This window comes from Canis lupus, chromosome 13 (assembly GCF_048164855.1).
Source record: "Canis lupus baileyi chromosome 13, mCanLup2.hap1, whole genome shotgun sequence".
In the NCBI taxonomy this organism is placed as follows: Eukaryota; Metazoa; Chordata; class Mammalia; order Carnivora; family Canidae; genus Canis; species Canis lupus.
In genome coordinates, this window is record NC_132850.1 from 2,373,449 (window position 1) to 2,390,862 (window position 17,414).

The 17,414-nt window shown below is 35.4% G+C and overlaps 1 protein-coding gene across 5 annotated transcripts in view; it reads left to right on the forward strand.

The window, feature by feature from the left end:
* FOXJ3 (forkhead box J3) overlaps nt 1–17,414 on the forward strand; it is a 141,777-nt gene that overhangs the window by 102,222 nt on the left and 22,141 nt on the right. For 3 of the 5 annotated variants that reach the window (XM_072771645.1, XM_072771648.1, XM_072771649.1), the window contains exons 6-7: nt 3,679–3,780; nt 15,636–15,764. In XM_072771645.1, the coding sequence (XP_072627746.1) occupies nt 3,679–3,780; nt 15,636–15,764 (231 nt within the window). The remainder of the gene's footprint in view (nt 1–3,678; nt 3,781–15,635; nt 15,765–17,414) is intronic. The other 2 variants (XM_072771646.1, XM_072771650.1) reach the window with 1 other exon arrangement.

Consider the following 17,414-nt stretch of genomic DNA (forward strand, 5'->3'; position numbering starts at 1 on the left):
ACCTCCATCATTTTTAAATAAAAAAAGATTTATTTGAGAGAGAGAGAATGAGCAGGGCAAGGGGCAGTGGGAGAGGAAATCCACAAGCATACTCCGTACTGAGTGCTGAGCCCAACTTGGGGCTCCTTCCTAGGACTCTGAGATAATGACCTGAGCTGAAATAAAGAGCCAGCCACCTAACTGACTGAGCCACTCAAGTGCCCTGACCTCCATCATTTTTATGAGAAATCTGATCATTTCCAATCAGTATTCTTCTATATGTGATACGCCATTTTTCCTTTGCTGCTTTCTGTCTTTAATTTTCAGTAGTTCAATCATGAAATATCCAAGTGGGATTTTTTTAAAAAAATAGGTCTTATGGAGGTTTACTATGAGATTCTCAAATATATACATTTGTCTTTAAGAGAATTTCTGAAGTGTTCAGTCATCAATCCTTGCATATTTTTTCTTTTTTTCTCTTTCCTCTCCTTCCTGATCTCTAAGTATGTTACACCATTGAGATCATCCCATAGCTTTCTGATGCTCTAATTTTTTTTAATCAATCTTTTTTCTTTTTGTCCTTTAATTTTTGTTGCTTCTGCCTTTGAGTTCACAGATTCTTTACTGTTTTATCTCCATTCTAATATTAAGCCTATCCTCTGACTGTCAAAATACAGATAATGTAGTTTTCTTTTGTAAATTTTGATTCTGTTCCTTTTTATATTTTTATTTTCTCCACTAAGATTTGCTTTATTATGTTTTCATTCAAGTGTGCTTCGTTTTTGTTTTTTACTTTATCTCATTGAGCATGATTAGAATTAGCTAAAGTCTGTGTCTCATAATTTCAATATCTCAGTCTTCTTGTGGTAGGCTACCATAGATCATCTCTTCTCTTGACAGTAAGTTGTCTTTTCCAGTTGCTTGTATGTCTTGTAATTTTGGATTGTATCTTGGACATTGTAAGTAATAATGTTTTATAGATTCTGGATTCTGTTACAATCTTCCATAGAATATTGGTATTTCTGTTTTAGCTGGCAGTTAACCATGTTAGTCTCAAACTGTTAAGTTCTCTTTTCTATGGACAGTGGTTCCAATTTCGATCTGATTCTGTAAGTCTGTCTGCTTTATTCTAGTCTGCATTTGCATAGTCACAGGTCAACCTTTTGTGACTTGTGTGGTGTCTCATACATAGTATTAGAGTATCCCTTTTGACATTCTACCCTGTTCAGATTTATTTACCTGGGTTCTTTTCCCTAGTTCCACCTGACAGAAAGACAACTTTAGCTACCTACCTCCACATCTACTGCCCAGCCTTGGGGCAAAGCTGCAAGAAACCAGGAAACTGAGGCTAGTGTCTCCAAGTTTTGACTTTTTTCTATATCTGCCTAATATATTTACTCCTTGGAATCCTCTGCTTGTTGTCATCTTATGCTCTGTGCCTCCTTCCCTCACCCCCCCTAGTTTGTAGTTGTTACCAGCTTGTTCTGTGGGATATCACATCACCATACTGGAAGTAGAACTTGAATGGGTAGGATTTTGATTTTGACAGGGAGTAAGAGGAAACGCCAGAAAGGATCTTTCATAAACTGACTGGTTCCCCCAGATTAGACTCATTGATACTTTCTTTGTCCAGAATTTGAGGTTTGGCTACAATAACAAGTTATCAAGATACATTTTGGGATACCTAGATCCCCTGGCTTTATTAATCAGACTGTTTATTGTCTGTCAGTGTGCCTGTAAGTAAAAATATATACCACACTATTGAGCATATCAAAGCATGTTGTAAAGAGAGTGTTGTTTATTCTCCTGATTGAACCAGACTGAAGTGTCCATAAATAATATTTAATTAAAAGATTTTTAAAATTTACCATCTGATTTATAATAGCTGAAGCTATGAATCTAGCTTTGTAGGAAAACAGTGTCTCATATCAAATCTGTCCCTTTTCTCATTAATCACTATTAAATATCCCTCGTTCAAAGATCCTCAGCATCAATAGCAGATAGGTTCTAGTAGTCAACAGGCTGGCCCTTACTGTGTTTCAGGTATCATGCTGAGAGCTTTGCATAAATTATTTCATTAATGCTCTTAACAGACTTCTGGAGGAAATGACATAATCCTCCTTTTTATAGATGGGTGAAAGAGCATAAAGGTTGAATAATTTGCATGCCATCATACAGACACATGCTTGCTTCTTCCTACCAGTGGGGAGGAGTGGGGAGGAGTGAGAAATCGTGAACCAATAGTTGGATTGGAGATGACTCAGTTAAGTTAGAGGAACATGAGATACAGTGTTTTAAAGTAATCTTATATGTTAATTCAGGTTTAGCTAAGTTGACTGGCACTAGAATTGAGGCATAGACAAAATCGTCTTTGTACTTCTTCCACTTGTATTTCTGAAGCCCTTTGCCACTTTTGCCTCACTCTCAATGTGTACCCATGTACCCAGCACAAAAGTGCTAGATTCTGTCTTCGCGTGGGGGGTGGGGGGGGGCGGGGGCTTGCCTTTTATTTTTTTCATTTCAATCAAACTGCGTGTCCCTACCTTTTCTTCAGTTGTCTGAAGAAAAAAATTCATGATGAGGGATTAAGTGATAAGTAGATTAATCTTAGAAATATGTCTTGGTGAAACTGCCCTCTTTTTCATTTAGTGTGGTGTTTTAAAAATGCATCCTCACTTGGGACCATATATGGCTTTTGGGGGGGGGCAGAAGAGGAATATACATAGAACTAGCATCATAGCCACAAATTGTTTATGTCTATCCTTCTTCAGCTTTGGCATTGACGTTGAACGCTCTTGAGTACTCACCAAAGCCATAAATCATCTCTTACGAAAAAAAGAAGTTATCACCATTTATATCCTGGATTCTAAATGTAGAATTTTGACCTCCATGTTAGCTCTATAAACAATGTGTATGAAGTTGTGTTACTCAGATCTGTTCTATTGCACTAACAGATAAAGGAAGAAAAATTAAGCAACTGAGAACCTTAAGTCAGAGATTTATTTCTTTCACATAATTAGAGCTGATAGATTAGACAGATAACCAACCAGCTGTGTTCTACAAGTTCATTCAGATGTTTTTGTTTCTTCTCATCTTTTCGATGTTCCCTAGGGTATTACCCTTGGCTTTTTGATTAAGCAAGTTTACCACCTCATGTCTGTGTCCCAGCCTACAATAAGAGGGAAAGACAGTGGAAGACAAGCAGGTTCTTCAAAAAGGTAGACAGAAGTTGCACATATCACTGTTGCTCACATCTGCTTTACACAAGTTAGTTACGTGGCCACTTGTACACCTTAGTCACATGGCCACAACTGGTTGCAAATGAGGCCTGGAAAGGTGGTAGTAGCAGAGCCGCCATAAGTCAATAACTATAGGGTTTTATTACTAAAAGGGAGAAGACGGAAAATGGATATTAGATGACCGCAAGCAGTCTCTACTACAGAAGTTTAGGATTTTTGCTCAGCTGTTCCACAGTCAGTTAAAAGAGCTGGTTCAAAGTAGCCAAACCAATGGACTTTGTGATATCAAGTCAGTACCATATTAAAATACAGTACAAGAGATTTCAGTAAGGATTTAAATTCATGTTTTCAGAAACAGCACAAAACTGGATGTTGGAGAATTTGATGAAATACCTTCAAATTGTGTTAAAGTTGCTGGATATATAAGCTAATGATTATTTATTTTGTTCTTGTATTTTAGGCCTCAACTCCATATAGCATAGATTCAGATTCTTTGGGAATGGAGTGTATTATTTCGGGAAGTGCCTCTCCAACTCTGGCAATCAACACTGTGACTAACAAAGTAATTCTGTTTTTTTTTAAACACTTTTGAAATGTCATTGAATAATACGTTTAATTTGCCTTTATAATAACAATAGAGTTCTATATGATTGCATTTAAAGATGATACAAATTTGGCTATCCTATACATGGGAGCTTGAAAGCTTGAATCCACAATGTTCTGAGGTATATGCAGTTAGAAGAAAATATTTCTCTAAAGAAGTTGGAGGATGCTTATTGGGAAGCTCTATTTAATTTAAATTCTTGCCACTGCCAGTTCCTATTGATAGAATTTTTTAGTCAGTAATTTGTTGAATCAATTTGTTTCAAAAACCATTAATTAACCCTCTAAATATGTGCTTGAAGAAAAGATTTTCAGATTCCCAAGGAGTTAACAGAATCCAGTAAAATGAATAATTTAGACAAACTCGTAGAGTTCTTTGAATGGTGGTCAACCTGTTTCATGATACTCATATTCAAGTGTAGGTGCATATCCAGAGATAGTATGTAGTAGTCTGCTGTTTTTTCCTTCCTTCCTTTCCTTCTCTTTTTTTCTTTCTCCCTTTCCCTCTCCTCCCTTCCCCTTTCCTCCCCGCCTCCCCCCTCTCCTTCCCTGTCCTTTTGAAGCAAGAGTCAGAACTTCAAAATTTCATGCAAGTCATTAGATACTTAGTGAGATACAAATATCTCTTCTTTACAAAGTAATTTCTTAGGCTCATCTTTTAAAACCTAAAAAGTCTCTGGGAGGTTCATGAAGTAGCTAAGTTTTATGCATGTATTTCCTCCCTTACTAAACCATGAGCATCTTGAAGCCATATATGTCTCACAGTCATGCTCCTTCTCACTTTCATACCTTGCTTTTACCCTCCCTTCCTTTCCCCCTTACTTACACTGGTTTTTGGTTTATCTCTTCCACTTTATCATGCACACACATAAACATACACCTATGTATATACATAACTATACTGATACAGTATACATAGATTCTTTTTATTTGTAGAAGGATAATAAACCAATACAAGCAGATTATCATCTTAGTGGCTGATCGGATTTATAATTCAGAAAGGAAATTGGCAGCTGAGGTATAGAGTATTGATTTTTTCCAAATACCAATTCATGGAATGATTCTATCAGAATCACTTCGGGAAGGCGTGTGTATGTGTGTGTTTGGTGGGGCTGGTGGTAATTCTAAGGTTTTACTGAAGGCCTGCCAACTCATTTATTTTATACTTACGGATAGGGTTTAGAAATCTGTACTTTAAGAAATCATCCCTAATGGTGCCAACTAAACTTGAGAATTTCTGGTGGAGCACATGGGTTAGAATCAGAAATATCCAATACTATTCTTTGCAGTAGTACAAGTAGGAGATACTGAGGCCTAAACATAGATAGTGTGGTTATTAGGAAACAATCAGGAAATAGTAAAGCTCAGACTTCATTATGAAATAATACGGGGGTCAAAGGAGCTGGAGTTTTCAGACTTCTGCTTCTAGATATGATGGAATAGCTACTATTAGATTAGATTAATCCTTCTTTCTATCTACATAAAATACCACCATCCCCACTACCAATAAAAAAGAGGGGAAAGACACTAGAGAACAGAAAAGCCAGGACTTCAGGGGCGAAGATCCCAGGAAAAAGGGAAATACATTGAGATAAGCCATGCATATTTCCCTTGAGACATTTCTCCGTTCTCAATGCATGGCATAGAGGCTGAACAGAAAGCAGACACCTAGAGCAGTCGTTGGGCTAGGAAGATGAAAACTGGAGTTTGAAGCTATCAAACAGCCATGACTTGAGGACTGAGATCCTCGTGAATCTCAGTAGTGAGTTCAACTTCTTGCAAGTAATATTGACTTAAAGCATTTACTAATTCTAACTCATGTATTTGGGCTCAGGCATAGAAAAATGAAGTGGATTTTTCACTAAGATTTAAACAGTCTCAGAAGGAGGGAACAAAATTATTGTTCATGATCTTCAAGGAGGAGGGGATCTATGGTAAACCCTCCAGGCTTTCAAGTCAGTACCTCAAAAGGCTTCTGTGAGTAAGAGTAAACCAAAATAGACCAGCTTCAAATTGTTACTAGGGTGGTGGCTAATATTTTTCAACTTGCCAAAAGAAAACTAAATCCTTTATGGAAGAAATAACATCATCCTGAGTTTTTACAAATTTCCATAAGTAAGATTTCCCTTTCAGTCAAAAATTGTAGACATAATAGAAAACAGGACCAAATAAATAACAAGGGAATGGGTAAGGAAAGACAGCATAAACATATTACAAGTGATCTACTAGATACTGATTTTGAAATAACTAAGAAAATAGTTGAATCATGGAAAATTTATCAGCGAATTGGAATCTGTATGGAAGAATCAAGAGGAAACTCTAGAACTGAGAACGATAATAATTGAAATTAAGAATTTGATACGTGGGTCTAATAGCAGATTAGGTACACTAGAGGAGAGAATAGTAAACTGGAAGAACTGTCAGAAAATATGTAGATTGAAACACAAAGAAAAGCAATGTAAACACAGGAAAGCTTAAGAGATCAGTGGGAGAGAGGGGAAAAGGTCTAACAAACTTGTTATTAGGTTCAATGGAGAGGAAAAAGGAATGAAGAAACAATATATTAAAATTTTTAAACTGATGAAAGATAACACAGTACAGATTCTAGAACTTCTGAAAACCTAAAGAAGGATTAATCAAAAGAAAACCTTATCAGTCAAAATCAAGTTGCTGAAAAACAGAGATTAAAAAAAGTCTTAAAATTAGAGGCAAAACCAGGCAACTTCAAACAACAGTAAGCCAGGCACTGATTTCTGAATAGAAATGATTAAATGTTTAATGTTTAAACATTAAACAAAGACATGAGAATGAAATCTGTATAGTGCTGAAAGAAAATACTGCTAACCCAAGTTTCTACAATTAAAATTTCTGTGAAAAATTAAGGTTAAATAGATTTTTACAAAAACAAAATCAGAGAGAATACGTTACTAGTACACTAGTATTAAACAGCTAAAGGGAATTAATTTTTCAGATAGATGGAAATTATCCTGTGCTGAAAGAATGAAGGACACCAAAAAAGTATGTCTGTTTATAAAGCTAAGTATGTATTGACTGTTTACAATAGCAGTTCTGTTACATAGTACAATACCTTTGAGTCTAAAATAACTGTAGAAGTTAAAATACATGACAGTATTCAGGTAAGGCAGGAAGAAATATGATCGACCTTTGAACAATGTAGAGTTGAAGGATGCCAAGGCGCCCCCCCCCCCCGCACAGTTAAACACTTTCATAAAGCTTTTGACTTCCCCAAAACTTAACTAATAAATAGCCTACTGTTGACCAGAAGCCTTACTAATAACAAAATAGTTGATTAATACCTGTTTTGTATGTTATATACTGTTATTCTTACAATAAAGCTAAAGAAAGTGTTAAAATCTTAAGAGAAAAACATTTTTGCTGTACTGTCCTTTTTATTTATTTATTTTTAAAGATTTTAATTTATTCATTTGAGAGAGAGAGAGATAGCACCAGGATCCCAACTCCAGGATCCCAATCATGACCCAAGCCAAAGTCAGATACTCAACTGACTGAGCCACACAGGTACCCCTATTTATTTATATTTTTAAATCAAAGTCTTCACTCAACATGTGGCTTGAACTCACAACCCCAAGATCAAGAGTCGCGTGGTCTACCTACTGAGCCAGCCAGGTGCCCCAGTAACTGTGCTGTTTATTTTATTTTTATTTTTATTTTTATTTTTATTTTTATTTTTATTTTTATTTTTATTTTATTTTATTATATTTTATTTTATTTTATTTTATTTTATTTTATTTTATTTTATTTTATTTTATTTTATTTTATTTTATTTTATTTTATTTTATTTTATTTTATTTATTATTTTATTTTATTTTATTTATATATATTTTATTTTAAGGCAGGGAGGAGCAGGGGGAGAGGGAGAAAGAGTCTTAAGCACGCTCCATGTCCAACCCCGAGATCATGACCTGAACTGAAATTAAGAGTCAGACACTTAACCATCTGAGCTACCCAGGTTCCTCTGTACTATATTTATTGAAAAAATTCTGTATATACATGGACCCATGTGGTTCACATCCATGTTGTTAAGGATCAACTGTATACAGTTAAAGTCTCTGCATTGCATGGGAAGTACTAAAAGTATTAAGGCAAGAGCATGTTGTAATATTTAGGGCAGTGGTTCATCAACATATGTCACAATAACTAGAAGGGCTTGTTAAAACCCAGATTGCTGAGCCTCACCTGAGAATTTTTGGTTTAGTACATTGGATTGGAGTCTGAAAATTTGAATTTATTTCTTTTTTTTTTTTATTTTTATTTTTTAATTTTTATTTATTTATCATAGTCACAGAGAGAGAGAGAGAGGCAGAGACACAGGCAGAGGGAGAAGCAGGCTCCATGCACCGGGAGCCTGATGGTGGGATTCAATCCTGGGTCTCTAGGATCGCGCCCTGGGCCAAAGGCAGGCGCCAAACCGCTGCGCTACCCAGGGATCCCCTCTTTTTTTTTTTTTTTTTTTTAAAGATTTTATTTAAAGTAATCTCCACACCCTGTGTGGGGCTTGAACTCCCAACCCTGAGATTATGTTCCACTAACGAAGCCATCCAGGTGCCTCAAAGATTTTATTTTTTTAAGTAACTCTGCATCCAACATGGGGCTAGAATTCACAACCCTGAGATCAGGAGTCACATGCTTTACCACTTGATCCAGCCAGGTACCCCTGAAAATGTGAATTTCTAACAATACTCAGATATTCGTCATGTTATTGTTTGCTACAAGAATAGTAAGAGAATATAAGGAAAATAATAAATCCAAAAGGAGACAAGAAAGAAAAGAACAAAGAAGAGATAAGAAAACAGGAAAGCAAATATGTATTTAGATTGAACTATGTTAGGAAATAAATGTAAATGTATGAAATATTCCACTTAAAATTCAAAGATTGTCAGACTGTATATATATGTGTGTTTGTATGTGTTTATATATATATATAGAGAGAGAGAGAGAGAGATAGTGCACACGAGCAAGATTTTATTTATTTATTTTAGAGAGAAAGAGAGTGTGAGTTGGGAGAGGGAGCTAGAAAGAATATCAGGCAGAGTCCACACTGGGCACAGAGCCTGACATGGGTCTCAGTCTCACAAACCTGGAACATGACTTGAGTGGAAACCAAGAGTCAGACACTTAACTGACTAAGCCACCCAGGTGCCTTGCAAGAGATACATCTTTTATTTTATTTTTTTAAGATTTTATTTATTCCTGAAAGATACAGAGAGAGAGAGAGGCAGAGACACAGGCAGAGGGAGAAGCAGGCTCCATGCAGGGAGCCCGACGTGGGACTCGATCCCAGGTCTCCAGGATCACGCCCTGGGCTGAAGGCGGCGCTAAACCACTGAGCCACCAGGGCTGTCCAAGATACGTCTTTTAAAGGACAAGATACACTCCTGAAAACAAAGATACTTTATTATGAAAAAGGATCATTTCAATAAGAATACTAAATTTATATATGCCTCAAAAGCTGACAAAACTAAAAGGAGAAATGGATAAGTCATTATTGACCAAAGAGGAAGATTTTAACATATGTCTCTATAACTTGTAGAAGAAGCAGATCAAAATTAAAACATAAACAAATTCCACTAAAGATATAGAAGATTTGAACCAGGAAATTAGGAAGTTTGACTCATTTGGTGAGTCTCACACACACACACACACACACACACACACACACACAATATTACACTTAACAATTGCAGAATATACTTTTTCTTAAAACATTTATTTATTTTAGAGAAAGAGCAAGAAAGTGTGGAGGGGAGGGACAGAGGAGAGAGAGTCTCAAGCATACTCTGTGCTGAGTGTGGAGCCTGACTTGGCTTGATCTTACAATCCTGAGATCATGACGTGAGCCGAAACCAAGAGTCAGACACTCAACTGACTGCCCCCAGAATATACATTTTTTTGTGCACATAGAATATATACCAAAATTGATCATGTAATACTGATTTATGCTAGAACATAAAAGCAGTCTCAGCAAGTTTCAGAAGACCAACACCTTATAGTGCATATTTTTCAGCAGAGTGTAATTAAGGTAGAAATAATAGCAAATAGATGATCAGAAAATCCTCCAAAGTTTACAAAATTAAGCAGTATAGTTTATAAATAAACCAAGGACAAAGAAAGAATCCTAATAGAAATTAGTGAATACTTTGAATTGATGACCAACAGAAATATGAAACCCTGTGGAAGGAATGCAGTCAAAAGTATTAGCCTTAAATTTGTGTACCAGAAGAGAAGAAAGATTGAATATTAATGATTTAAGCATCTAGATAAAGAGCAAAACAAATCTGAAGAAGACAAAGATAATAAAAAATAAGTCAACAAACAAGAAGTTGGTTCTTTGTAAAGATTAATAAAGTTTCTGGCCAAAGTGGAATAACAGGGCCTAAATTTACTCCACTACTTGAAACAACTGACAAAATATATGAAACAGTGGATTTTAAGAGATTGGGCCATAGGACAGTGATCTGTGAGAAATTGTAAACAAACAAGGTCAACCCTAAAATTGTCCTAGCTTCCTGTCCGGACAAAGTTTCCAAGGCTCAGAGGTTTCCCTGAGTGGAACAAGTGGAGCTGGGAGATCATGGCATCCCCAAAGTGGCTAAAGTTCCCAGGGCAGGAGGATATTAGAGAGGAGAAAGCTGTACCAAAAGAAAATTGCAGTGATAGACTGAGGGTGCCATCCGATTCTTCAGTTGGGTATTTATCAGTGCAAGAGTAAGGAAGACTAGAGAAAGAATCACCTGCAAGTATTAGTGGGGAAAATTACTGCTACTCCTATAGGGCCAGGTATAGTGACTGTTCACACAGGAGTGAAATGCTTCATAATTCACAGGTCATTAAGTAAAGTATTCAAAGATTTTGCTTCAGTAGTAGAATAAAATTAGCCCTAGATTAAAATGCTGCTCTGGTCCTATCTACGTACCTTCAAAGCAAAACCCAGAAAGATTGATCTGTTTTTAGGTAATTCTACTTTTAAATTTTGATTTTAATTTTTTAGATGTAATTTAGAGACCATTGTAAAAAATACCCTTTTAAAGTTTATAATTAGTGGTTTTGTGTATATTCACCAGGGTGTGCAACCATTAACCAGCATATAATTCCAGAACATTTTCATCACCCCAGAAAGAGAAGCCTGTACCCATTACCATTGATCATTGATTCCCTTTTCTCTCCATTTCCTGTGACTATTAATTTACTTTCTAACTTTGTGAATTTGCCTAATCTGGACATTTCATATAAATGGAATCATATACATAATTTGTTACATCTTCTTTCACTAAACACATTTTCCAGGTTACTTCTTTCACTAAACACTTTTTCCAGGTTCAGCCGTATTATAGCATGTATCAATACTTTATTCCTGTGGTCGGATAGTTTAACTGTGTTCCAGAATAAAGGTCAAGAATGTGGGGTGACTGGGTATCTCAGTTGGTTAAGCATCTGCCTTCGGCCCAGGTCATGATCAGATCAAGCCCCACACTGGGCTCCCTGCTCAGTATGGAGTCTGCTTCTCCCTTTCCCTCAGCCACTACTCTTTGCTTATGCTCTGTCAAATAAATTTACGCCTTAAAAAAAAAAAAAAAAAAGCTCAAGAATGTTTATAGGAACACAAAAATATCCAGTGCTAAGCAATGTAAAATTCTCAGTGTTCTGGCATCCAATAAAAAATTACCAGGCTGGCAAAAAAGTAGTTAAAAAAATACATAATGAGAACATCAAAACTGACCCAGGAATAACACAGATGATAGAATTAGTATAAAACAGCAAACAATTACAAACCAAGATCTAGAAATAACCTATCAATGAATGAATGGGTGAGTAGATCTTAGATGTTCTCATCATAAAAAGGAAATGGCAATTATGTGAGGTGATGGAGGTGTTAAAGCTATGGTGGTATTTATTTTGCAGAATTTAAGTGTATCAAACAAACACATTGTATACCTTAAACTTATATGTTAATTATATCTCATAAAGCTGGAAAAAGCCCAGTTATTATAAATAATTGTGTTCCATGGAGGAGTAAAATGATAGGTTGAACATGTGTATAGACATTTGGAAGATATAATTTTTTAAATCCAAATCAGACTTCTTGGAGATAAAAATTATGTCTATTTGAAAAGTGAACTGGATGGAATTAACAGCAGATTAGACATTGTAGAAGGAAGGATTATTGAAGATTAGAGCAACAAAAGTTAGACAAAATAAAACATATGAAAAGACTAGAAAGTATATAGGATATTAGTATGCTGGGCTAACAACTAAGAAATCTGGATCTACAGAAAGGAATTAAGGACCAGAAATGGTAACTGTGGGCAAATATAAAGCTTTGGGTGTTTTGTTTGTTTGTCTGTTTGTTTTTAATTTAAAATCTCTTCATAAAAGACAATAAACTATTTAAAGCAAAAATACAAAAAATACATTGTGGGTGTAAAACATGTAGAAGTAAAATATAGGACAATAGTATTCAGGCAGGTAGAGGAGAAGGGAAGTGTTATGAAACAAATACTTTTTTTAAAGATTTTTTTAAAATTTATTTATGAGAGACACAGAAAGAGAGAGAAAGGCAGAGGAAGAAGCAGGCTCCACGCGGGGAGCCCAATGTGGGACTCGATCCCGGGTCTCCAGGATCATGCCCTGGGCTGAAGGCAGCACTAAACCGCTGAGCCACCCAGGCTGCCCCTGAAACAAATATTAAATAAACTTTGAAAAAGCAGGAACAAAGCTGTCATTCACAGATGACATGATTGTTTATATGGGAAATTCAAAAGAATCTACAGATAAACTCTTAGAATTAATAAATGATTTAAACAAGTTACTAGTTTAACAGCGATTTCCTTGGTGAAGCAGGAAAAATAGTTTAAGTTGTGACCTTTGAGTACATGTCTTAATATTCTGTATGATGAAATGGAAAGTATTCATAAAACACATGCTGAAGTACAGTGGTTGCTTCAAGGAAGAGCAACCTTCTTGTGTGGTTGTTTGAGTCGGATGTGGAGCTAGCTGCTTTTGTTCATGGATCATTGTACGTGAAAGAATAATAGACACTGATTATTCAGATTTCGGTATTTGGCAGATTTTTTTGATAATGAACAAAGTGAATTTGTTGCCTCAAGGAAAATAATTGACAGTATCCTTTGGCAATGATAAAATTTGAGCTTTTAAGCAAAAAATGGAAGTTTTAGAAAACTTTTATCCATCATAATGAGTCTAATAGACTTTAAAGACTTCTTTTTTTAAAGAAATCACTGGTAATGTTAGCAAGTGTGTTGTTTTAATGTTGTATAATGTTATATACAATGTATATTGTATATCCAATGTATAATGCATAATGTTATAAATTCATGCTTGGATGAATGATCCATTCAAAGTACAAGGTAGAACAGATGATTTTAATGTAACAGGAAAAATTGATGCGTTTTCAGATCCACATTGTAACTAATCTTTAAAAAATTGTGACTTGGCATATTTTGGGGAAGACCATTCACAATAATCTGAAAGCCTGTTAAAATATTCTTCCCTTTTCCAAATATATATATGTGTGATACTGGTTTTTCTTTGTATAGTTCCACCTAAACAGCTCGTTGCAGCAAATGGAATACAAAGTGGATAAGAGAATTTAGCTGATCCTGTTGAAAGCCAGGCATTGAGATTTACAAAAAATGTAAAACAAGGAAACTCTAATATTGTTTATTGAGAGAAAATATTTCTTTCTTTTTTCTTTTTTTTGGTAAGATTTTATTTATTTATTTGAGAGAGAGAGAGAGAGAAAACACGACCACGGGGAGAGACTGAGGGAACCAGATTCCCCACTGAGCAGGGAGTCTCATGTGGGGCTTGATCCCAGGACTCTGGGACCATGATCTGAGCCAAAGCTCAACTGACTGTGAGTCACCCAGGCGCCCCAGAAAATATTTCTCATGTTAACATTTAGTTGGGTTTATAATTGTTATTTTTAATTAATAAATTAAAATATGTTTTTAATATATAATGTGCCAATTATTATTTTGGGGGGTATATAATATGCCAATAATTAATAGATGTAACAGCACAAACAAAAGCTCCTTGACTTCAATTTTTAAGACTGCAAAATGTTCTGGGATCGAAGTTTGAGAACTGTTCCATGCTTTGTTCTAGATGGTGATTGTACAAGTATGCCCATTTTGTAATAAATTAGTCATTTGTGCACTTTATTATGTACATGTTAAATTTTAATAAAGATGTTTATCCTCTTTGCAGATAAAAAATAAGCTATTAAGATTTTGTCCAAGATTTCTTACTTGAGTGGTAGATAACTAAGCATGGATAGGAGAGAGTGTGAGTGGCTAAGAAAATTACCATAGGGTGCTTGTAATTTTTTGAGCTAGGAGACCATAAGCTTGATTTTTTTTTTTTTTTTAATATTCTTTTCCCTAATTAGTTTGTAGGCATGTTATTCTAGCTGATGTGAATGGGGGACAGTTTCGTTTTGCCTTCAGTATAGCGGGATACATGCCTAGTTTTCTACATAGTTGGTCTCTTTTGGCAAATGTGACTCCATTTTTAGCACAAACGGTGATAGCTCAGTTGGTTAAGTCAGTAAATATTTATTAATTGTATACTGAATAGAAAGCACTGTGTTGGTTATGATTACTTACTGGGGACTCGAGCTAACAGTCTAGTAGTGGATAAAAATTAGTTATACCATAAAGCTAAATATATTGTACCCACGGAAATAGGAACATAGAAAGGAAAGTTGGTTGTACCATCTGAATTGAACCTTGAAGGATAAATAGGCTATCTGTTCTAAACTTTTGTTTGTTTCTAATTTAAGATTCTAATGTTAATACTGATAAAAATCTTCAGGAATGCCCAGCCTGCTTCTGGTTAACCATTGTTAACAGTTTGATTTATAGTTCTTGGCATCTGATATGTATGTTAGAATTTTTTTTTAAGGTTTATTTTAGAGTGAGAGCATGAGGGGGGGAGGGGCAAAGGGAGAGGAAGAGAGAGAATCTCAAGTAGACTCTGCACTGAGTATGGAGCCCGACATGGTGCTCAATCCCACAACCCTGAGATCATGACCTGAGCCCAAACTAAGTCAGATGCTTAACCAATGGAGCCACATTATTATCTATCTATGGTTTTGCAGGTATGTTGGATAGTTGAGTGTCCAGTTTTCAGTAATATAACTATAATGCCTATGATTCTTAAAAATTCCTTTTTTGTGTTCTTTTGTCAATGCCTTTTTTTTTTTTTTTAAAGATTTTATTTATTCATAAGACACACAGAGAGGTAGAGACAAGGCAGAGGGAGAAGCAGGCTCTCTGCATGGAGTCTGATGCAGGACTCCATCCCAGGACCCTGGGACCACACCCTGAGCTGAAGGCAGATGCTCAACCACTGAGCCACCCAGGCATCCCTCGATGCCTAAATATTTTAATAAAAGAGAATAACAGTGCTGCTTAACACCTGAGTAAAAATAAGTTTGTACATTGTAGAAATATTTAACAGTGAAAACCTTTAATCCCCTTATTAAATGTTGATGAACTAATTACACCTGGTAGTATATTGAGTTTATGTGCTTCTGGATAAGATATTTTTCAGTTTGAGAGTAATTATTTCATGGCGAACGTGGCATTAGCAGTGAAGGGCATGGAGTTGCAGTAGGTAAGCACCAAAGGAAAGACCACTAACGTTTTGTCTTCTTGCCATATACCATCCTAATTGGGTTTTTTTTGTGGAGTTGCTTAGAAAGAACTCTATACAGTGAGAACTACTTATGCAAATGTTTTTCTTTTCTAGGTAACTTTGTACAACACCGATCAGGATGGTAGTGATAGCCCACGCAGTAGCCTTAACAACAGTCTCTCAGACCAGAGTTTGGCATCTGTTAATTTGAACAGTGTTGGCAGTGTGCATAGTTATACACCGGTAAGTCTTGGTGAAGTTAATAACTTCTTTGCTGAGAACTCCTTTAGTGCTTAAAAATAAGCCAAATGTTATTGAAGTATAAATGAAAAAGTGAAGATGTGTGTATTTTTCGCTAATCAGTTTATTTAGGTTGGATAAGTAGATTCCTACCTTGATAATATTTTAATTGTACTTATATTTTACCAGATTAGATACAAATATGTGGTTATACTATGTTTTTGTTTTATCATTTTGGTTTACTTTATCTGTTCTGTGAGTGAAACACAGTGTTCTGTGAAAAGTAATTGGAATAGGAGAAAAGTTGTACTTTAGTCTAACAAAGCTATATTTGATGATACGTCATAGTCCTTGGTAAAAGAAATTAGAGAATGTTTATATTACCATGTTTTCCAGCTGTAGATGTGAGAAGGGAATTCTACAAACTTCAGAAGTTAGGACAACTTGGTACTCCATTGTTAACCAGCCGTATATTTTTAATTTTGGTCTGGAAAACAAAGCTATACTATAAAGGGATCTGTGTGTGCTGATTTTGTTACCTATTATAAGAACATGACCCTTGTGTTATCTGATACCTCTTTTCAAATCATCTGGCAACTGTCCTCCCTAGAAGATAGAACAGAGCTCAGGAGCCATACACTGCACTGTTCATTGGTTTCAATTTGATCTCACCAGTTCCCCCCCTGTTCCCGGATGAGTAAATAGATAAAACCTTACACAGGACAAAGATATATAGGGGACGGGAACCTTAAATAAGAAAGTAACACAAGGGAAACCAAAAAATGAGAGGGGAGAATTAAAATTCACATTGAATGTATGAAAAGAAAAGGTGGCTCAGCAAAACTGTTATCAGTGCTCTGGAGGAAAGAAACTAAAATATTCTACATTCTGAAAATATTCAGAATGTAGAAGTTACAGATAAAGGAATAACAGTTATGTACAAGAAGATAATAGATCTGGAGAATTGAGAATTACAGGTGTCCCTGAAGAAGAAGCTAGCTAGAATAGTTGGCGCAGAAGCAGTTTTCAGAAGAAATAGAGATTATAAAAGGGTTACTGAGTTGTAGGAAAAGTTAATGGAGGAAAACCTGTCCCTGGACACATCATGATAAATTTTAAAATTTCCAAAATTATCACCCATATAAATACTTAGATATAAGTTAGATACATTCAGGGAAACACAAATCATGCTTCTATGATGCTAAGTACCGGAGGATTAATGGAATAATACTTTATGTAGAATTTTGAGGGAATAGGTTTGGATTTATAAATATTATGTCCAGCCAAATTTGCATTCATATATGAAGAGAGATATTCTTTGATATGCAGAGCTTAAAAAGCTTCCTGCCTTTGCTTTCATGTGCCCTTCCTGAAAAACATTGCTGATCAGAAGGTAAACTAAATTAAAGCAGTCAGTAATGATGAAATCATAATATCAGAGGACTAGTTGGAGCATTGAAGCAAACTAAGCAAAGATTTAATAATTTTTAAAATGTTTTTTAAATAATATAAATGTGGAGAATCTTGACACCAAGAGTGTCCAGTATTACAAAATATAATAAAAAGAAAAAATTATATTTGTAGAACGAGGTGACACAAGAAAGAACAGGTCTATTATGCCAGTACACATAGGAAGGTTAAACTTTCCTGTGC